The sequence below is a fragment of the Procambarus clarkii genome, chromosome 3 (assembly GCF_040958095.1).
Source record: "Procambarus clarkii isolate CNS0578487 chromosome 3, FALCON_Pclarkii_2.0, whole genome shotgun sequence".
Classification (NCBI taxonomy): Eukaryota; Metazoa; Arthropoda; class Malacostraca; order Decapoda; family Cambaridae; genus Procambarus; species Procambarus clarkii.
In genome coordinates, this window is record NC_091152.1 from 18,949,646 (window position 1) to 18,973,376 (window position 23,731).

The following is a 23,731-nucleotide window of genomic DNA, read 5'->3' on the forward strand; positions in this document are numbered from 1 at the left end:
ATAAGGATATTTTGCACATCCTGCCATGCATACTGGGTTCATGTGATGTTATTTCCATGTGCAGATTAGGAACCAGTCCCTCTAATGTAAGAGCACAAGATTGTAAGCTGTACTCTTAGAGTACAGGCTAATGATACCGGCATTTACTTCTTCACCTATAGTATAGGTACGTTACCTTAACCCTTGTGTTGCTAAGAGCTATTTGGCCTTTGTCACCCACTGGCACATAACAAAAATAAAATAACAAAAAAATTTCCTTCTTAACCTGTTAATTTGTGTTCCCTGATCACAAGAAAAATAATGAAAAAATCGTAAGTGGCATATTTTGGCCAGAATAGGTTGGGGAAGTCTGGCATAAAAGAGGCGCCGACTCAGCAAACGTTGGGGAAGTTCTGCCTCGCCGAAACTGTCAGGCAGGGGGTTGCCACAAAGATATAATTACCTAATTATTTCAATGTCTCTGATTTATTTTTTCTTTATTTTTTTGCTGTAATATTATTCAATAGTGTGGAGTGTGATATATTTATATCATAAAATGTGTGAATCATCGCTGTACTCAAAATTATGGTGTACATATTATTGATTTAATTATTATGTTCATAAAACAGTGAACAAATACTTTGTCAGCTATTACACTATATACACAGGTTATATGTATATAATTATCTGCATGTTTTGTTCACCATAACGAACCATTAAGTTGATAATGCGAGTCAAAAAGCAATGATGAGTGGCCACATCTACCAGCCAACCACTCGGCATCACTCCCTCCCTCTAAGACTCTCACTTGCCAAATTCCTCCTCCCACCATACTGTTTTTGCTTTTATTTGCTATATACAGATGTTATATTTAAGTATCTACATGTTCTGTTCACCATAACTATTCATCTAAGCTGGTATAGTGCACAAAGAGCATAGTGGCCACCCTTACGCAGCATGACAAGTCAGGAAGATGACACCACCTCCTTCACCAAAATGGCTTCTCCCAACACTCCTTTTGCTGGTATTACACTATATATACACGTTATATATAAGTATCTACATTTGTGTTCACCATAGCGAACCACTAATACTTATTTGGTGACGGCAGACAGTACCAGGTGGCCACACACAACTAATGCACCCTCCTTCCCTCCCACCCTCACTGGTTCAAGGCCAGACGCACTAACATTCTTCCTTCAAGTACCTGTATACTGTTTGTGGTGTTATTACCCTATATATACACACATTGTATATAAGTATCTACATGTTTTGTTCACCATAACTGTTCAACTAAGCTGGTATAGTGCCTAAAGAGCATAGTGGCCACCCTTACCCAGCAAAAGTCATGCAAATGTCGCCACCTCCCTCACCAAAATGGCTTCTTTCAACACTCCTTTTGCTGTCATTACACTATATATACACGTTATATATAAGTATCTACATTTACGTTCACCATAAGGAACCATTAAGTTGGTATGCTGAGTCAAACAGCAGCAATGAGTGACCAACACACATCAGCTAGCCCGCCACTGGCTGCCACTCCCTCCCTTCCCCAACCTCACCTGACTCGCCAACATTTTCTTCCCACTATACTGTTTTTTGCTTTTATTCACTATATACAGATGTTATATATATAAGGATCTGCATGTTTTGTTCACCATAACGAACCACTAATTAGGTATAGTGAGTCCAGACAGTAAAAGGTGGTCACACAGAGTCAGCAGATAACGCTACCTCCCTGCCCACCAAGATTACTCCTCCCACTACAGCGCTAATTATCATAACAATCCTGTTATTATCAGAATCCTGGACGTTTTTATCACAGGGGTCTTCTGTAATACTATCATCGCTAAATAATAGCATGTACATATATATTTTGACGTTTTTAGGCGATGTTGTGGTCACAAGCAAAACAGCAGTGCTGTGAGCACACAGCACTGCTGTTTTGCAGTCACAGTCACAAGCAAAGCAGCAGTGCATGCGTGCGCCAGCCTTGGTGGCTCACTCAGTACTGAGGCCCTAACACCCAGGAATGTTGCCCATGAATGTTTATTAAATGGCCTCTGTTTACAAGAGCCCTGATGAAGGTGAGGTGAACCCCATGTATCCGCGGGTCCGTTTAAATATTGCGTCACTCCAACACATCATATGATGTGATGAGCAATTTTGGATAAGTTACTCAACACATCATATGATGTGTTGCGCAGTTTAAGGGTTAAAAAAGGGAGAATAGAACAAGTGTTACTGTACTTACAAACTCCTCAAACACGAGTAATCATGTGGGGCCGGTACCTTATTTTTGATTTGGTGGAACTCGACAATCATTGTGTGTGGGTTAAATTTATTGAAACACAGGAAAATGGTACACTAGAACGGTACATAACCTCTCACTCACCAGATGAATGACTGTATTCCAGTCACACACATAATTGAAGTAAGTAACCTCACACAATGAAGGGAGGGTACCCCACGAATACACACCACACACCCGCAGTGTGTGAAATCTCGCGCTTCTCTGTCCTCGTGGGGTGCAGGGGCACCACTTTCACGAAAATGTGCAAGAAAACGTTACACACACCAAAGCATTCACATTTACTAATACAGTTCTCAACTTGACAGACTCAAACACTTACAAATTAAACATAAAATGTAACACTAAACAAACTGGTATTTTAACTAAGAGAAACATTTACATTAATAACAACAAAAGCTAAACTTTATATGCCAGTGATTACACTAATATTTTCCACATATAGGTCATTATGTATCTCTCGCCTGTACACTAGACTGTCTAGAGAATACAGATTTCGAACTTTCAAACAATTCAAATAATTTTGAAGTTTTATAGAGTGGATTCTAGCAGTGAAGGATCTTCACATGCTCTCCTGGATAGAAACTTCTCCGGCTCAGAATGGAGCTGTTAGTATGCAACAATATTCCACCCTTGCAAGTGTACTGCGCAGGTATAAAATATGACTAGTCTTAGATGCGCAGAAGAATTTATATGCAGTACTGTACATTTATATGCAGTACTGTACAGTTATATACAGTACTGTAGTTATATGCAGTAATGTACAGATATATGTAGTAATATTAGTATATTTTGGTAGCAGTCTTTCCTGTAGACATATATTATTAAATATGACCGAAAAACTAAGATTAATAATTCTAACACGAATTTTCTCAATATTTCTTATGGTTCTTTTCACTGTCGATGGTAATTGAAAAATCAGTTCTCCAAAATTCATTTTTATTTCTAGTCTGACGCGACACTTGAACGTGTTTCGTAATAACTTATTACATTTTCAAAGACTTTACACACACACAACTATAACCTGCAAACACTAAACAGATTTCTTACTATGCTATAATTCAAACGGCTTTTCATTTTATATACCTGCATTTAGGTGAGGTGATATGTTACAACACTTTTGGATGAGGTGAAAACAAACTTTCAACACAAGATAGAACACGAAATATTGGGTAATATTGGGTAAAGTTAAAGGGGAAGAGTGGAAGTAAATGCAAAGGGCGCATTGGCCCATATTTCTTGATGCTTCTATATTGGTGCGGAGTCTTGAAGTGGGTAGAATATAGTTGTGCATTAATTGACTGTTGATTGCTGGTGTTGACTTCTTAATGTGTAGTGCCTCGCAGATATCAAGCCACCTGCTATCGCTATATCTATTGATGATTTCCGTGTTTTTTGTTAAGACTTCTCTGGTGATGGTCTGGTTGTAGGAAGAGATTATATGTTCCTTAATGGAGCCCTGTTGCTTATGCATCGTTAATCGCCTGGAAAGAGATGTCGACTAAGACCTTTTGTTCGATGGGTCTTATGAAACGTTCGATGAATCGTTTTGTTCGATTTGTCCCATCGAACAAAAGGTCTTAGTCGACATGAACTTGAAACCGGCCATATACTGCAGGTATGTTGACGACATTTTTATACAGGTACCTGATGTCAGACATCTGCAGGAGCTGAAGGAGGCATTTGAGCGGAATTCTGTGTTGCGTTTCACTTACGAGATGGAGAAGGATGGGAAGCTGCCCTTTCTAGATTCCAAATATGCCCTTTCTAGTTCCAAATACATTGTATTTGTTTTTACGTGCTAATCCTATGTATAATGAACACGTACACTATATTATGGCAGTAAAACATCCGTGCGGTCCAAGGACACTGTGTTACGTTCATGACACTTGTGTACAAATATGTTGCACATATTTACCATGTATCATGCCAATTTACATATATATATATACAATCTATTTACAGACTATACACTGTCACACACTATATACATTCACCATCAACACATTCAGAACACTGCGAGGGTGAGCAACCACACTCAGCCAGCCCTCCCTCACTCCTCCAACATCTTACTCGCCAACATTGCTCCTCCAAATCATACAGTTATTCACACCAATGTTTCATGTTCATTTATGTATATTTACAACATATGTACACACTATACACTGTCACACACTATATACATTCACCATCAACACATTCAGAACACTGCGAGTGTGAGCAGCCACACCCAGCCTGCCCTCCCTCACTCCAACATCTTACTCGCCAACATTGCTCCTCCCACCATACAGTTATTGTATTTATTACACGATTTACACATGTTATATATACCTATCTACATGTTTTATTTACCAGAACTAAGCAAGTAAGCCAGTATTGTGTCCAAACAGTACAGTGGCCACCATACACTGCATGACAAAACACACAGCAGATGATGCCACGATTACGACGTCACCTCCCTCACCAAAATAGCTCCTCACAACATACTCCTGGTGCTGTTAATACACTATTCACACACACTGTATATACCCATGTACATGTGTGTTCCCCATAGCGAACTACGAAGCTAGTACGGTGAGCAAAACAAGAGTTACTGCCACACAGTGAGGCTACCTCAATTCTCTCCCTTCCTCCCTCCCTCACCAAAATCCTCCTTCCTATGCACAACACACATTATAACCACAATCCTGTTCACTAATACCTGTAAATGAATAATTGACCACAAGTTTATTTTGAAAAGGAACCTAAAAAGTTGTTTGAAGTTTCCTAGATGGACGAAATAATGCTGTGGATAGCGCTGTGAACATCGTGAACAGCATTGAATCACTGATATTTGAACATTGTACCCAGTCATTATCACACTCGGGCTCTTCTATAATACTATCATGGCTAAATAAAACAGATTATATATATATTTTGATAATGTTAGGCGATGCTGTGGTCACACGCTGAACAGCAGTGCTGTGCGCTCATGCTGCGAGCACCAGCCTTGGTTGCTCACTCACTACTGAGGCTCTGACACCCGGCAATGTGGACCATGATTTTTTTTTTAAGATGGCGTCTGTTTACACGAGCCCTGGGGAAGCTGATGTGAACCCCATGTAGCCGCGGGAGTTTTGCATGGAACGTGAAAAATAAAAACACCCGGAGGCGCGTTGCGCACCCAAAGCCTGGGCCTGCAGGCGCGTTGCGCAGTTAAAGGGTTAATGTGTAGTGCCTCGCAGATATCAAGCCGCCTGCTATCGCTATATCTATTGATGATTTCCGTGTTTTTTGTTAAGACTTCTCTGGTGATGGTCTGGTTGTGGGAAGAGATTATATGTTCCTTAATGGAGCCCTGTTGCTTATGCATCGTTAATCGCCTGGAAAGAGATGTTGTTGTCTTGCCTATATACTGAGTTCTTTGAGGTTTACAGTCCCCAAGTGGGCATTTGAAGGCATAGACAACATTGGTCTCTTTCAAAGCGTTCTGCTTTGTGTCTGGAGAGTTTCTCATGAGTAGGTTGGCAGTTTTCTTGGTTTTATAGTAAATCGTCAATTGTATCTTCTGATTTTTGTCTGTAGGGATAATGTTTCTATTAACAATATCTTTCAGAACCCTTTCCTCCATTTTATGAGCTGTGGAAAAGAAGTTCCTGTAAAATAGTCTAATAGGGGGTACAGGTGTTGTGTTAGTTGTCTCTTCAGAGGTTGCATGGCGTTTCACCTTCCTTCTTATGATGTCTTCAACGAAACCATTGGAGAAGCCGTTGTTGACTAGGACCTGCCTTACCCTACAGAGTTCTTCATCGACTTGCTTCCATCCTGAGCTGTGGCTGAGAGCACGGTCGACATAAGCGTAAACAACACTCCTCTTGTACCTGTCTGGGCAGTCACTGTTGGCATTGAAGCACATTCCTATGTTTGTTTCCTTAGTGTAGACTGCAGTGTGAAAACCTCTGCTCCTTTCCATGACTGTTACATCTAGAGAGGGCAGCTTCCCATCCTTCTCCATCTCGTAAGTGAAACGCAACACAGAATTCCGCTCAAATGCCTCCTTCAGCTCCTGCAGATGTCTGACATCAGGTACCTGTGTAAAAATGTCGTCAACATACCTGCAGTATATGGCCGGTTTCAAGTTCATGTCGACTAAGACCTTTTGTTCAATGGGACAAGTCGAACAAAACGATTCATCGAACTTTTCATAAGACCCATCGAACAAAAGGTCTTAGTCGACATCTCTTTCCAGGCGATTAACGATGCATAAGCAACAGGGCTCCATTAAGGAACATTTAATCTCTTCCCACAACCAGACCATCACCAGAGAAGTCTTAACAAAAAACACGGAAATCGTCAATAGATATAGCGATAGCAGGTGGCTTGATATCTGCGAGGCACTACACATTAAGAAGTCAACACCAGCAATCAACAGTCAATTAATGCACAACTATATTCTACCCACTTCAAGACTTTGCACCAATATAGAAGCATCAAGAAATATGGGCCAATAGGCCCTTTGCATTTACTTCCATTCTTCCCCTTTAACTTTACCCAATATTACCCAATATTTCGTGTTCTATCATGTGTTGAAAGTTTGTTTTCACCTCGTCCAAAACTGTTGTAACATATCACCTCACCCAAATGCAGGTATATAAAATGAAAAGCCGTTTGAATTATAGCATAGTAAGAAATCTGTTTAGTGTTTGCAGGTTATAGTTGTGTGTGTGTAAACTAAAGTCTTTGAAAATGTAATAAGTTATTACGAAACGCGTTCAAGTGTCGCATCAGACTAGAAATAAAAATGAATTTTGGAGAACTGATTTTTCAATTACCATCGACAGTGAAAAGAAACATAAGAAATATTGAGAAAATTCGTGTTAGAATTATCAATCTTACTTTTTTGGTCATATTTAATAATATATATATGTAGTACTGTACAGTTAAATGCAGTACTGTACAGTTATATACAGTACTGTACAGTTATATGTAGTACTGTACAGTTATATGTAGTACTGTACAGTTATATGTAGTACTATACAGTTATATACAGTACTGTACAGTTATATACAGTACTGTACAGTTATATGTAGTACTGTACAGTTATATGTAGTACTGTACAGTTATATGTAGTACTGTACAGTTATATGTAGTACTGTACAGTTATATGTAGTACTATACAGTTATATACAGTACTGTACAGTTATATACAGTACTGTACAGTTATATACAGTACTGTACAGTTATATGCAGTACTGTACAGTTATATGTAGTACTGTACAGTTATATGTAGTACTGTACAGGTATATGTAGTACTATACAGTTATATACAGTACTGTACAGTTATATACAGTACTGTACAGTTATATACAGTACTGTACAGTTATATACAGTACTGTACAGTTATATGTAGTACTGTACAGTTATATGTAGTACTGTACAGTTATATGTAGTACTGTACAGGTATATGTAGTACTATACAGTTATATACAGTACTGTACAGTTATATACAGTACTGTACAGTTATATACAGTACTGTACAGTTACATGCAGTACTATACAGTTATACACAGTACTCTGTTATTTATAGTACTGTATGTTATATACAGTATGGTACAATTATATACAGTATGGTACAATTATATACAGTACTGTGCATTATATACAGTATGGTACAATTGTAAACAGTACAGTATACATATTCATGGATGGTTTTGGCTGTAGCTCAGTATATTTCTAAGATAATGCTCTTTCTTTATTTCAAGATCACACAGAAGTACTCACACAAGGTAAGTGATTGTTTTTATGAAGATAAATACTGTATTATGAATGTTATGTAGATTATTGCTGTGTTTGATATGCTCTGGTCGATGACGAGTAGACACTCGCTTCAAAGATATTTCCGCGTTGTGTGTATTTATGTACACACAATACATAATGCTTGCCTCATGTTTTTGTTGAGCTTAGTGCAGCACTCATCTTGGTTTTTTATATAAATGCTGTAATGGTGTGTTGTTGACTCAGTGCCTGTCATACATAAATACTCCCACCTTATATTGATGCCTTTATCCATCATTTTCATTGATTTTGTATAGTATACAGAAGAACCTGATTTTTTGTGCCCTTGAGATTATAACCGACAGTGCCTAGTGGCACGGTGGCAACACACTTGCCTTATGCGTTGCTATCACAGTCACTATGTGCATCACTTTAGTCAGGCTGGGTTCAAGTCGTGGCCAGGGTGGATTGATTGGGTGCCATTCCTTACCTGTTTACCTCTTTTTCACCTCACAGTAATTGGATACCTAGTTATTAATTAAGAAATTGGAGGGTTGTGTTCGAGCAAAAACTTAGTGGGTAAGGCTTACCATGAGCTGTGGGTAGGGAAAAGTTCTAAGCCTGCTAACAGGAGTCAAAAGTTGTATGTTTCTGTATGTAGTGCATTTCATATGAACCCTTAGACATCAGTTATAGTCGTATATGGATTGATAGTGTAATGCGGTTATCATCATATCATGATTTAACATTTATTGTCTGGGGTTTATATGTATGATCCAAATAAGGATGTAATAGCTCTATGTGAATGTAATGGAGTGTACCCTGACCTGTGAAAAAAAATTGCTATCGTCTCATGGTTAAGTTACTATGTGAATGCGGGTATTGTCGTGAATGTTATCTTTGTATAAAATTGTCATAATTACATATGTATACCAATGATGTTCATATGGTTATCATAACTGCATATACTGTAGTTGTAATGATAACCAAATGACACATCAGAAGATGAAGAAACGATGATGTTTCAGTCCATCTTGGACCATTATCAAGGCGCAGTATACAAGGTAAATCAATCATCACTTGAACTATTATCATGCATTACATGTATTAGGAGCCTGCCGTTATCTGTGGATGGTACATTAGTGGCTTGCACCTCTGTTTCAATCTACATTGTCATCCATATGGTGCCAATTAGGCCCTATGGCCAGAGCACAATACCCATGTATATTATGTTTATTTGTTTTCGTTACTTATTTAGATGTAATGAAGTATACCAGGTAAACCAATCATCATTTGAAACATCATGTTTTATGTAAATTATGTAATTTAACAAATTATTCAACACACGTACTCTTGTAAATAATGAGAAATAAGTGATAAACAATCAATGAAATATCCAAGCAGAACACAGGATTTGTCTCACATACCTCAGTGTCAGCAAAGTTAGAATCGTTTGCTTTGGCAACTAGCGCACAGCCTTTGAGAGTGCATCACCGACCCCACAGGCAGCAGACGGAGGCAAAACAGAGAGTCACCCTGAGACAAGGGGTGAGAGCAACCCTCGAACTCGCTGGAAGCGAGGGGGGACTCTGGGGTCACATTCATCGGACCCGCGTGCCCCCAGGGGATTCCCAGGGTCCCGAGCGTTTACTATAAGAGGACTGCTAACGGCCGCCATGATTGGTGGAAACAAGCTGCACAGTACCCTGCGCCCCACTAGTGCAAAACTGCTCCTTACCTTAAGGCGAACAAGGGAGACAAAACACCCGAGCACACAAAGAGCGGCCGAAAACCAAGTAGTAAACGGCCTAGCAGGGGCAGAACCCAAGGGACTTGTGGAAGGTGGCCCCAAGGGCAGTACTTACAGGGCACCTAGGGAAGGGAACCCTAGGTGCATGCAGCCCGAGTACTGGAGACTCGCTACCAGCTCATGCACCACCTAGAAGACAGACACCACACTCAAGGTACAGTGCTGAAACAACTATTGGAGCCGGAGCACACAACCGGTGCCTATAGCATCAGCCGAAGAACTGATGGGTGGATAGCCGGTGTGAGAGGTCTGGGGCTTCCCCTTCCCCCTCCCGGGGAGGGGGGAGCTGCGCAGACAGCGGCGTGGTGACGTGTGACGTCATACTAATTTGCTTGTTTTCTGTTGGGGAGTTCTATCCACTAGTTCGGCTTTAGGTAGCAATTTTCACCAGAATAGGGGTTTGCTTTGGAATGCTTACCTTTCTGGATGCTTGACCCGGTCGATAGCAGACATAGAATGCTTCCAACCACATGGGGGTTTCTATAGGTCATTGCTCCCCTTGCCTCTCCGAGGGGGGCCAGGTTCTGGCTGTGGTCCCAGGTAGGCCTAGAACTCCATACACATGACTGATGCCAAAGTCTGACATTAGCATATCAGCCTGGTAAAGCTCCGGGGAGCCTCCGGGTCTCACCCAGAAAATGGCGTTTCATTACATTCCACGCTGGGTTTTTTATTGTGCCTGTGGGTGTTGATGCCATTATGACTCTTAACGGTCCAAGGGTTAATTTCCTTCGGGGAAATTTCCACTTGAGTGGAGCGAGATTAGTTTTGTGTTTCAGATGTTTATGTATGGCGCTACTTTTGCCTTACTTAAGGCATGTTTGATTGTACAGTACTGTTCTTACCTCGGAATGTAAGCATGAGGCAGCTCCACGTTAGGTTGCCTTTGCACATCTGGGCTGCAGTTGAGCTGTTCGCCGATCAGCCCTGGGGTGGCCTGGATACCGTGTCTTCAGTGCCTGGAGTTGCAGCCTTGTTACCATGGTTCAGGCTACAGAAGCGCTTCACTCCTTCAGGAGGTGGTTGCTGTATTTCTTCCCTCCGGTACGGCTTTTGCTCTGAGTTCTTTCTCTTGGAATGAATGGAGGCATTCCTCAGCAGGGTTTTCCTGCTAGCTGACTCTTCAGTGGTACAGCCATGGTTTCTGACTCTTTGGACTGTTGTCTGAATCTGAACATTTTTCTGCAATTTCACCTCTTCCGGTAGATTGCCTGGGAGATGTTCCTCAATGGTTCAAAGCTCTTCTCTGACTTTCATGTCTGGAGAGTCAAACTCTTGTCTGTCACAATTTGTTGTCCACATGTACCAGATATTTTGGTTTCCCACGTGCCTTTTTTTAACTCGGGAATAGTACAAAGTTTTTTTTCATCGCTTGTCTTCTGCTGCCATTATGGTTGAGGTCCTGCTATGCTTGGATAAGTGTCTCCAACTGGTGGTGGAAATCCCCTGGGTCACTTGTCGTTGGCTCAAGCTGCTGTGAAGGAGTCAGAGCTTTGCCCATGTGGTGCATCTTTTGGGCAGGCTTTTGCTCCAGGCTCTGTATTGTATTCATTTCTATCCTTTTTTGCTGCTGTTGGGACCATCAGGTGTTGACTCTGTGGGCCCTTTAACCCTTAAATTGTGCATCGCATCATATGATGCTTTGACCGACTTGCAGTAAATTGCGCATCGCATCATATGATGCTTTGACCGACTTGCAGTAAATTGCGCATCGCATCATATGATGCTTTGACCGACTTGCAGTAAATTGTGCATCGCATCATATGATGCTTTGACCGACTTGCAGTAAATTGCGCATCGCATCATATGATGCTTTGACCGACTTGCAGTAAATTGCGCATCGCATCATATGATGCTTTGACCGACTTGCAGTAAATTGCGCATCGCATCATATGATGCTTTGGAGTACTACGCAAGATTTAAATGGCCCGCGGATACACGGGGTTCACCACACCTTCATCAGGGCTCTTGTATACAGACGCCATTTAAAAAAAAAATCGTGGGCCAAATTCCCGGGTGTTAGGGGCCTCAGTATTAAGTGAGCTACCAAGCCTGACACACGCAGCATGAGCTCACAGCACTGCTGTTCAGCTTGTGACCACAGCATCGCCTAAAAATGCCATAATATACTTGTTCATGCTATTATGTAGCGATGATATTATTACAGAAGACCCCTGACTGTGATAAAACTGACCAGGGTTCTGATAATAGCAGGATTGTGGTGATATTTAGCGCTGTGCTCCATGGAGGGAGGAGTAATGCTGTGGGAGGGGAGGGTAGTGGCGTTGTCTTCTGACTGTGTGTGGCCACCTTTTATTGACTACACTCACCTTACTTATTGACTACACGCTTAGTGGTTCGCTATGGTGAACACAAATGTAGATACTTATATATAACGTGTGTATAGAGGGTATAAACAGCAAGATGAGTAGGTTGGGAGCCGCCATTTTGGTGAGGGCGGTGGTGTCGTCTGCACGACTTATCATGTTGTTTACTACTGACCACAATAGTCTTTGGGCACCATACCAGTTTACTTGTACAAGTATGGTGAATAAAACAGGTAGATATTTATATATAATGTGTATATATAGCGTAATAACACCACAAACGGTATTGTTGGAGGAGAAATATTAGTGTGTCTGGCCTTGAGGGCGGCAGCCACCAGCTGACTGTGCGAGTAGCTACGTCTTTGTGCCTTTACTCACCATACAAGCTTAGATGTACAATTATGGTGAACAAAACATGTAAATACTTATATATAATGTCTGTATATAAAAGCAAAAACAGTATAGTGGGAGGAGAATGGTGGCAAGTCAGGTGAGGTGAGGGAGGGAGGGAGTGGCAGCCAGTGGTGGGCTGCCACTGGCTGCCACTGCCACTGCCACTCAGCATACCAACTTAGTAGTTTGTTATGGTGAACACGAATGTAGATACTTATATATAGCGTCTGTATATAGTGAATAAAAGCAAAAACAGTATTGTGGGAGGAGAATGTGGGTGAGTCAGGTGACTTGAGGGAGGGAGGAAGTAGCAGCTAGTGGCGGGCTGCCACTGCCACTCAGCATACCAACTTAGTGGTTCGTTATGGTGAACACGAATGTAGATACTTATATGTAACATCTGTATATAGTGAATAAAAGCAAAAACAGTATGGTGGGAGGAGAATGTGGGCGAGTGAGGTGTTGAGGGAGGGAGTGAGTGGCTGGCTAGTACACGGCGGTCACTCCTCATTACTTTTTGACTCATAATAGCAACTTAGTGGTTCGTTATGGTGAACAAAACATGCAGATACTTATATATAACCTGTGTATATAGTGTAATAACCAACAAAGTATTTGTTCACTGTTTGATGAACATAATTGATTCAACAATATGCACACCATATTTTTAAGTACAGCGATGATTCACTCATTTTACTATATAAATATATCACACTACACACTATTGAATAATATTACAGCAAAAAACTACGAAAAATCAATCAGAGACATTGAAATAATTAGGTAATTATCTCTTTGTGGCAACTCCGGCCTGACAGCTGTTGAGCAACAGACCGCCTGGGACGCACGCTGAGTCAGCTCCTGTTTTTTGCCAGACTTCCCCGCTCTATAGCGGGCAATATATGCCACTTACGATTTTGTTATTATTTTTCCCATGATCAGTGAACACAAATTAATAGGTTAGGAAGAAAAAATATATATATATTTTTTTTTTTTTTTTTTTTACTCATCTAGTTATACTCACCTAGTTGTGCTTGCGGGGTTTGAGCTCTGGCTCTTTGGTCCCACGTCTCAACCGTCAATCAACAGGTGTACAGGTTCCTGAGCCTATTGGGCTCTTATCATATCTACACTTGAAACTGTGTATGGAGTCAGCCTCCACCACATTACTTCCTAATGCATTCCATTTGTCAACCACTCTGACACTAAAAAAGTTCTTTCTAATATCTCTGTGGCTCATTTGGGCACTCAGTTTCCACCTGTGTCCCCTAGTGCGTGTGCCCCTTGTGTTAAATAGCCTGTCTTTATTAACCCTGTCGATTCCCTTGAGAATCTTGAATGTGGTGATTATGTCCCCCTTAACTCTTCTGTCTTCCAGCGAAGTGAGGTTTAATTCCCGTAGTCTCTCCTCGTAGCTCATGGCTCTGGCTTCCTCTCCTGTGCTCTGTCGGGTCATCTTGAGGTGGGTGTGCTTGGGGGTGGTGGAAACAACGACGTCTCTCAGGTGGGTTTCCCTCTTGTTCCCAGTAATGAAAGGGACTGTGCGGACCTGCGGTTCATTCTGGACTTGTCCCATCTGAACCCTTGGGTTTCTTGTCCCTCGTTTCAGATGACCACTCTATCCCAGGTCCAGCTTCTGTTGGAGCCGGATGGTGTCCTTCTCCTTTCTTCTCCTCGGTTTGTTGTGGCCCTTTCGGTTCAGGATTGTTTTGCTAAGGCTCTTTTTCTGTTGGCATTAGCCTCTGGGGTCGTGTGGTGGAGCTTCATGCTCTTCTCCGGCGCAGAGGTTTTTCCTCTTTTGGTTGTGGTCATAGGTATGTCCATCTACAGCCATCTCCTTCTTTTCTGGCGAAGAATGAGACTGCTGCTTTCCGGAGGGGTCCTTGGGTTGTTGATGCTTAGTTGGTCAGGCCGGGGGTTCATCATGTGTTGTGTCTGGTTGCGGCCCTCCGCTGTTATCTGCGCACCACAGCCTCTGTGTCCGGGGATGTGCTTTGGGTTGATCCGGTTTCCCCTTCTTCCCTATTCGCGGGTTCGGATCTCTCAGGTTGTCCGCAGGGTAATTAAATCCAGCCAGCCTGCGGTCTATCCTCATACCCATGATGTTTGTAAGTTTGCTGCTCTTGCTGCCGTCTTTGGCAATATGTCTTGAGCTGACATTCGGGCACAGGGTTTTTGGCGGTTGAACAGGGTCCTGGATCGTGAATGTTCCTGGGCCCAGTCGAGCCTGTGTTGCTTTGGGTCGGCGGTTGCAGCCCGTTGTCTCGACTTCGAGTTGAGGAGTGAAGCACCGACCGTCTCCTGGGGTAAGTCCCCTTTTTCTTGTGTTATCTTTAGTGAAGTAGTTCCGGGGAGCCGTAGGGGCTACCTCCAGAAAACTAGTGTTGAATGTAATGAAACGCCATTTTCTGAGTGAGTCCCAGAGGCTCCCCGGCAACCCTCCCTCCCTCCCTCCCTCCGGTCGGCGTTTTTTTTTTTTTATATCCAGCCTCAGAACTGGGGTGGGGATTGCTGGAGCGAGGGGTCTGGGGCTCCCTCTTCCCCCTCCCGGGAGGGGGGAGGTGCGCAGACATGTGGCGCGGCTCGTGTGACATTATGCTTGTTTGCTCATTTTTCTTTTGGGGGAGTTCTGTCCACTCGTTTGACGATTTTCGTTGTTAACCAGAATAGGGGTTTGTTTTGTGGCACTTACCTTTCTGGGTGCCTGTCCCGGTCGATGGTAGATATAAAATGCTCTAAATCACATGTGCATTCTATGGGCCATTGCTCCTCATGCCTCTGTGAGGGGGCACAGGTTCTGGCTCGTGGTCTCCAGTAGGCCTAGAACTCCACCCACATTGACTGATGCAAAGTAGTTAGAGTATCCATATCAGCCATGGATAGCTTCGGGAAGCCTCTAGGACTCGCCCAGAAAATGGCATTTCATTATATTCAACTCTGTTTTGTTTTTTTCTCGGAGGGGGTGCCGGTCCCTTCACCAGTCGCCCCATTGATGGGGGGAAGGTTCGCTCTGTTTGCTCACACCTGGTTCCACAATTCATGGGTGTTCGGATCATGTCCTCCGGCCTGTGGTGGCATTGAGCGGCTCTTCCTCCTTCGGGAGGTTCGAGGCTATGGTAGGGGAAGGCGGGGGGCTTCTTCCCATGTGCTCCATCGGTGTCATCTTAGAGTGGGTGCACTTGGGTGTTGTCGACTTGACCCTATCCCTCAGGTGTGGGTTCCCGCCTACTCCAGTGCTGAAACAGGACTATGCGGATCTGCGGTTCATTCTGGACTTGTCCCGTCTGAACCCCTGGATTCCTTGCCCCTCTTTTCGGATGACTGCTGGCTTAGGTCCAGCTTCTGTTGGAGCCGAGTGCCTGGATGGGGTCCCTGGACCTCAGGGGCGTGTATTGGCGCATTCCTATTCAACCGGGTTCAGGGACTGGATAGGTTCTTTTTGGGGTGTCCGGCTTACTGCTTTTGTTGCCTTCCTTTTGGCTCACATCTGGCACCTTGCATGTTCATGAATCTTTCCCGGGTCATGGTGACCCTTCTGCATCTGCTACAGGTTTGGGTTCTGGCCTACCTCGACAACTGATTGGTGTGGGCTCCCAGCCGGTCTGCTTGTCTGCTCACCAGGGGTGTGGTTCTTTCCCAGTTCGCTGGGTTCGGACCTGGCTAGGTTTCGTTGGGATTCTCGGTACGCTTCCATGTCTCTCTCTCCGGAGGCATTGCTATGGCAGCAGTCCCGCCTTCTGCTGTATCTGGGGGGAGGGTGGTCCTGAGTATTTGGGGTTCAGTGCCTTGGCGCCTACCCGAGCCCTCCCTCAATGTGTTCACGGACGCATCGTCCCTCGGCTGGGGCTTTGTGACCAGTGCTCACCAGGCCAGCCAGGGGAAGTGGGGTTCATCTTTCTGTCGGGCTCACAGCACAGTACAGGAGTTCACAGCAGTTTTGCTGTCGGGTTTGGGTCGCTTGGAGTTCGTCGATCCGGCTCCATTCTGACTGTTCCCCAGTTGTTCATTGCCTGACCTGCAGGGGTACTCTTCGGTCCTTGCTCTTTAGGGCAGGTTGCTTTGAGTGGCTCGTCTGCTGGCTTCTCAAGGTTTGACTCTCCGTGCGGTTTATATCCAGGAAGTGTCCAATGTCCTGATGGATGGCTTGTCTCTGTTCATTCCCCTGTCCGCAGAATGAATGGTCAATGCCAACTCCTTCAGTTGGCTCTGCCGGATGTACAGACTCTTGGAAGTGGACCTCTTCACATCAGCGTGGTCTCGGCGTCTCCCAATATGTGGCGCCTTCCATGACTGCAAGGCTTTTGTAGTGGATGCCTTTTGGTGTGACTGGTCAAGGAGAGGTTACCTGTACCTCTTCGGTTCAAGATTGTTTTTCCAAGGGTTGTGGTTTTGTTTCTGTTGACATTGGCCTCTGGGGGTCTGGTTGGTGAGTTTCATGCTCTCATCCGGTGCAGGGTTTTCAGGTCCTTCGGTCCTGGTAGTCGGTTTGTTCAGTTGCAGCCTTCTCCTTCTTTTCTGGCAAAGATTGAGGTGGCTGCTTTCTGGAGAGGTCCTTGGGTTATTGATGCTTAGTTGGTTTGCCTGGGGGTGCTTCTTGTCTTGTGTTCAGTTGTGGCTCTTCGCCGTTACCTGCACGCTTTGGGTTGATATGGTTTCCCTTGTTCCCTGTTCCAGGGCTTGGGTCTCCCAGGTTGTCTGCAGGGTTATTTAAGTCTAGCCAGCCTGCAGTCTATCCTTGTGCCCTATAACGTTAAGTTTGCTGCATTGGCTGCCATGTTTGGCAACATGTCTTGGGCTGATATTCAGGCACAGGGATCTTGGAGGTCGAACAGGGTCCTGGCCACCAGATATTCAGTTAACGTTCCTGGGCGTTCTAGTGTTGCTTTGGGTTGCAGGTTGCAGCCAGTTGTCTCGACTTTGAGTTAGGGGGTGTAGCGGCCGCCTCCACTAATGGTTCCTGGGTGGGATGCTTTGTGGACTGTGTCCTTGGTCACCTTGTTCCAGAATCGATTGTTCCCTGTGCAGTGTCATGAGGTTTAGCTAGCCTGCAGTCTCCCCTTGGGCCATGATGTTTATAAGATTGTGGCTCTGTCTGCAGTATACTCAAACATGTCCTGGAATGCTATTTGGGCTCGTGGGCTTTGGTAGTCCAACAGTATGTTAGCAGCTTGGTACCTCGTTAATATTTCTGGTCTGTGCCGAGAATTACTGTCTTCTGCTTTCCTCTGCACCTGGTGAGTTTCCCTTGTGTTTTGTTATCTGCTGTGGCATAGCAGTGCTGGTTTTCTAGGATGACTTCTATGGTGGCCTCTACCATAGGAACCCTCCCAGAAAACCAGCATTGAATGTAATGATATGCCTCTTTCTAGTGGGTCCTTTTTGGCTCCCACGTTCCTTCCCTTCCCTTTCAAGGTTTCTGTTTTTAAGCTTTCTGGCTCAATGAGTGGCTAGTTGGCTGGTTGATCCAGTAGCTGAACACGTGACTACTTCATGGTGGGCAGCTAACAATCTGGTGGATTGCTTCGGGGTCTTGTTTCCTGTATTGTGTTTACTTTGCTGTTATTTGTTTTGTTTCACCTTACCTTTCTGGTAACCTTTTCGTGGTCTGAGTGAAATAGTATCTTCAGTTCCCTGCACCTCTGAAAAGACTGTTTTTGCCTCTGGTTCCCAGAAGATTAATATTACTTGCAAGAGGCTTGTGTGATTCAAATTGGGTGGAACTACCCAAGTTGTTAGCAACAGGAAGTCAGCAAGGACCCGTCCAGAAGGAAAGTTTCATTACATTCAAGGCTGGTCCATAAGAAGTGCTTTGGGAGTAAATCCACTTTTTGTGATCTTCCACAACCAAACTAAAGCACCTAAAAAATTTTGAAAAAAAAAAAAAATGTATAGCAACCCCCAAAAATGCAGAAATTGAAGGGTTAAGCATTCCAGTACATATCGGTAATTATTTGTTGAATTTGGATGTATCTGGTACTTAAGGCAAATTCAATGTAATAAGTCTCGATTTCACTTATGATTAATTATTAGTGAAGAAAATAGCATGAAATCTTATCAGCATGATGCTCATGTTAATAGGTCTTGAAATCTTGGCAAAAGAAGACACTGAGTGATCGAGCCAACACAAGTCTGCACGTGCACTCTCAAACTGCATCCTACATTTTTGTATTGTGTTAACCGTGCTTTTATTTGTTTGTTCAAAGCCGCCCATTACATAAGAAAAGTACAGTACAGTGATACCTCGGTTTAAGAGTTTAATCCGTTCCTGGAGATGGCTCGTATTCCGAAGCTAATTTTCCCATAAGAAATAATGGGAAATGAATTAATCCGTTCCTGACTACCCAAAAACCTCACTTCAAAGTAAATTTTATACCTAATTCATCTAAATAAACCTACAAAACTATGTTCAAGTTATTACTTACCCTTGCTGATGAATGCTGTTGGTGTATGGAAGATGATGAGGAGAGAGGAAGGAGAAGAGGTGTTACTGTTTGGAAGGGGAGTCCCCTTCCATTATAACATCAGGCAGTGAGGACTTCACTGGTGTGAACACTCTGGCACGTTTTGCTTGCATACCACTAAGACTTGCTTGTCTTACTAAGAATCTGTCTAAAGACACTTGTTTTTGCCTACATTTTAATACTTGTCTGTAGTAAGACATCACATTGTCATTTAAAAAGAGTCAATGCAACGGCCTGCTACAGCTTTATCTGGGTGAGTTTTTTCAACAAAACTTTGCAATTTTTCCCATACTTCACACATTTTCTTAACACTTTAGTGTAATCATGGCGCTCAAGAGCGTTACCACTTTTTGTGTTGAGGTCGCACAGCGGATTCGCTCACGAGTCACGAGAAAAAATATTTCTATGAACTCTATTCGTTATGCGATCGACTTTGGGATAGTTTGAAAATGTTCGCCGTTTTCTTTAATAGCCGCATAGCCTATTTGGGAGAATGGCATAGCATTGCACCATCGAAGTAAGACCATTGTATTGTTGACACAACAAGTGTAATCGACGTAGTTTTTTATTTGGTGCCGGTCTAATGCATCCTTGTGTGACATTTTATACTTATGTTCTTCTAGAACATTCTATTGCGAACACATTGGTACAACAATAAAATACGTACATTGAAAATTAATGTCAAAACAGTGAAAAGAATATACACTTTTCAATAGGAGTTTCACCGATGTGCTGTCACGGGTAACACTTCGGCCACTTCCCACACTCTTGCGGGTGGGCTGCGACATTGATTCTACATTTATATGCATATGTCCGTGTAGGGAATTTTATTGCGATCTCAGTGATACCAAATTTAACGCTGTAGGACAAGTGTGGAGTTGACAACCCTGAAAAGAGTAGAAACATTTCATGTTAGGACAGTGAAAAGAGTATACACTTTTTAGTGTTGCCGCTCGATCGCCCGAAACGCCGCATTATTTTCTTAGGCTGAACCTTACCACTGGCTTTCTTGGGACCCATGGCGAGATATATAACAAAAACTTTTATGCTCAAATGGCCAAAAATCCGACAATCCAACAAGGTACTGGTAAACTGAGGCGCGATCGCCGTGCTAGTTGGCCTGTATGCGTATCAACACCCTCGTCTTCCGAGGCAACCCTCGCCTCCGAGGCAAATTTTCCGAGCAAATCCTGCTCGTATTCCGAAAAATTAGTATACAGGGACACTCGTATTCCGAGGTACCACTGTACTTACAATTGTTACATTTACTGTATGTACAAATAATGTTTTTTTAACACATTTGCAGATCCAAAGGCCATTCTGAAGGTGACTCAGCACGGAAATCCTCAGAACGTGAGGCTGGCGAGGTCAGCTTAGAGGAGGGCGAACTGAGTGAAGACGAGTTGGAAAAGAAGAGGGAGCAGCTGATGAAAGAACTTGAAAATATTAACTAATGATATTATTGGCATGGAAATGTTTAGTTCAATCTTTGAAAAATGCTGTATGTTGAAGGTCTTGCAAAATGAAACCTTAATCCATTTGTGAAAAAGAACTTGTGATTATTGTTCAAAGAAAGCAGGTTAAAATAAAATTTGTTTCAATTGAGGAACATTGTGCACAGTCCATTCAATTAACAAAATGCTGTGTGTTTAGAAAACGCCATCATTTTTCTACCCTGCTCAAAGCAGTCTTCACGCTGAAATCATTTGTTTGCAAGTTGATTTGGTACTAGTAAGCATAACATTCAAAGTCTTCACAACATACATTGCTACTCTGTAACATTTAATCAAATTTTGTTAAATAAAATTATTAATGAAAAATTTGTATTTTTTATTTTGAAAACAGGTTAAATTCACGAATGATATTTAATGTGTTACAACAGTATTTAATACACTTTTACAGAAAATTACAGACAACAAATATTTAGGCACAGTTGCATGTGTAATTATCTGTCAGTCATTAAGATAGAATTCATGACTGATGTTATCATACACAAATAAGCAATAAGCATAATTATTCCAAAACATCATGCTTATCTTTAAATGAGAAATAAACTTAACTGGATGTTCATATCCCTACATTTGCAGGCTGTGAATAAATTTTAGCATCTTGAACCAGTCTAATTCTTTGGATATTTTAGTACTTGAATAAAAGTCAGCAGACTGTGCTGGTTGATGATGTATCATCTGCCAGTAATCTTTAACATCAGTGGAATTTTGGAATGCAGTGAATTTTTGTAATAGGTAATGAAATTTCTGAGGTTATTACTCTCCATGGATCTTGCAATTTCATAGGAATTATGAATGCATTTTTGGATTTTATTTGGTGTAGTTTAGTACTGTTTTATCAATTTTCAAATAGTATTAATCTGCAAAGAATGACAGAAAATACATGAATGTTTCCTTTTAGGAAGTATGTGGAATAAATATTTAAGAGAAGAATGAATGTGGAGCAAGCTTATTTATTACAGTGTATTACAGTGTATACACATTGGCTTAAATGGTGTTTACAGATGAAAAAGAACGATTCATATTAACAGTATCTGCTCAAAATATAACATTGTCCAAGTTGGGAATAGGTGTCCAGTTGAGTGAGTTAAACATTGGTTTCAAATGTATTTTGTGCGCTTGTGTTAATATTTCACAGCTGCACCCTTGAATCCACATACTTTTTTTGGTTATCTTATCATTAGCATACCTTCTTGACTTATATTGGTCCTTAGTTATTGCTGTATCATTTGCTATTGATGGTCTCAGTCTATTGCCATCCAAGTTGCCCTCTTAGATAAAGGCTAATATCATTAGTTAAGCAAAGTCACCATTTAATTTGTAAGTCACTTAAGATACTACAGTATTTATGGTTTTATTGTCTACACAGGATGAGAAATTTATCTTTGTAGTTTGTTTTCAGTTATGTATAGTTATAGAGTGTATTAGTTGATGAAGGATTGTCCTGCCGTGTTGCTGCTAACAAGTTAGATTATGAAGTATTGGTCATAAACAAGTACAGTATTTGAAACAACGCTTTAAAGTGAGTAAGTGCAGCCAGCAGAGCATTTCTACAAGCGAGGGTTAAGATGTGGTATGAGCCGCTCCATTGTCACTTTATGTAGATTTAAAATTTACCTATTTTGAGATTTGCTTTTTTAACTGCTATTTGTAATGACAATGACTATCTAAATTTTGTAGTTTCTCTCCAAATTTATAAAGTATATTCCTGAAGTGGGATCTCTTGCAGAGTTTGAAAGTGCTTATAAAAACTGTACACTATTTACAACTTCATTATGATTTTAAACGATGAGAACATTTTTTCTGTCTAGTAATCATTGTAATAATAAGAAAGCTACTGTAAAGTTTTGTAACAGAATTTTGTAAGTATTGTGTAAATATTTCACAAATGGTGATATATCCCACAAATTTCCCTACATATATGCACAAACTAAATATTGTTTCTCAATTATGTTGTAGATTATTTAATTGACCTTGTTTATAATAATACAAGTATTGATCATAACATGAGTTAGGTTATGAAATGTAGACATTTATATAGGCAAATCTTATCGAGAACTTTTAACAAATGATTAATTCTGTCGTATAGTTTGTGAATATTTTTCCGTCGTCGTCTTAGTTCATATTTCAACTATGGTGGACTGTAAATTGAATCTATATATTGCAATTAGATTCTAGAGAACAAGTGATGAATGTCATGGTATATAAACTGCTCAGTTGAACACTGTAACCATTTTTTTTTTTTAATAAACTTGGCAGGTTTGCTCATAAAATATAATTTATGCTACATTATTGGTTTGGGTCTCATTTTCTTGTTTATTTACATTTTTGTGTAGGTGAATGCCATTTTTTGTGCTGAAACATATATTTTTTAATAAGCATTAAAATTACTTAAAAAAATTACTGAAATGCTATGTAAGTTTTGTCATAAAATTATGGGTCATGCTTTTCAGTAAACATGGTACAATATGAAATGGATATTTTACTTTCATTTATTGCTTAACATTAAGGATATAATATTATAACAATATAATTATTACTGTAGTTGATGACAGCCACACTAATATTTGCATAATAAATGTAGCGTTAATTTTTATTTAATTAATTTATTTAGTTATTTAATGGAATTTTAATTTTATTCTATTTTATTATAGTATTTTAGTATTTTATTTTATTTTTAATTTTGTAATTTTATTTCTTTTATATTAAATTAAATTAAATTTTATTTATTATGAGGTGATATGGTGGTGCGGCTGTACCGGGCAGATGGAATGTGGTGTACATACATAATATTTGCCTTGGAAAGGGATGCGAGGGACAGGAAAATAGGCAAGTACAAAGTCTCCCACTTTAAATTTTACTACATTAGATTGTTTATCAAACTGTACTTTCATTTTATTTTGATAGGTTACCAAATTAGCATGAGCAAACTTCTGAATATGTTCAAGCTTATGTCTCAAGTTTTGAGGAAACTGAGAGATATTGAGGGAATCACTGAAATGTTAGAATTTAATGAGTCTTTGAAAGCTTTAAGGCAATCACGGCACTTACTGCCGTAGAGCGTCTCATAAGAAGATACTCCAAGGAATTCATTGGGAAGGCTTTTGAAAATAAGCATGTGGTCTAATTGAGTATCCCAATTTTTCTTAGTACTGATATAAAAATTCTTTAGCAATGACTTTATG

The 23,731-nt window shown here is 41.3% G+C and overlaps 1 protein-coding gene across 7 annotated transcripts in view; it reads left to right on the forward strand.

The window, feature by feature from the left end:
• The window catches only part of Prp40 (pre-mRNA processing factor 40), a 209,078-nt gene extending 186,058 nt beyond the window's left edge, over positions 1-23,020 (forward strand). For 4 of the 7 annotated variants that reach the window (XM_069329762.1, XM_045746695.2, XM_069329775.1 and 1 more), the window contains one exon: positions 20,345-23,020. In XM_069329762.1, coding sequence (XP_069185863.1) covers positions 20,345-20,492 — 148 coding nt within the window. In that variant the 3' untranslated portion in view covers positions 20,493-23,020. Of the gene's footprint in view, positions 1-8,034; positions 8,059-20,344 lie in introns of all 7 variants that reach the window. The other 3 variants (XM_045746697.2, XM_045746694.2, XM_045746696.2) reach the window with 1 other exon arrangement.
• Positions 23,021-23,731: the final 711 nt, after the last annotated feature.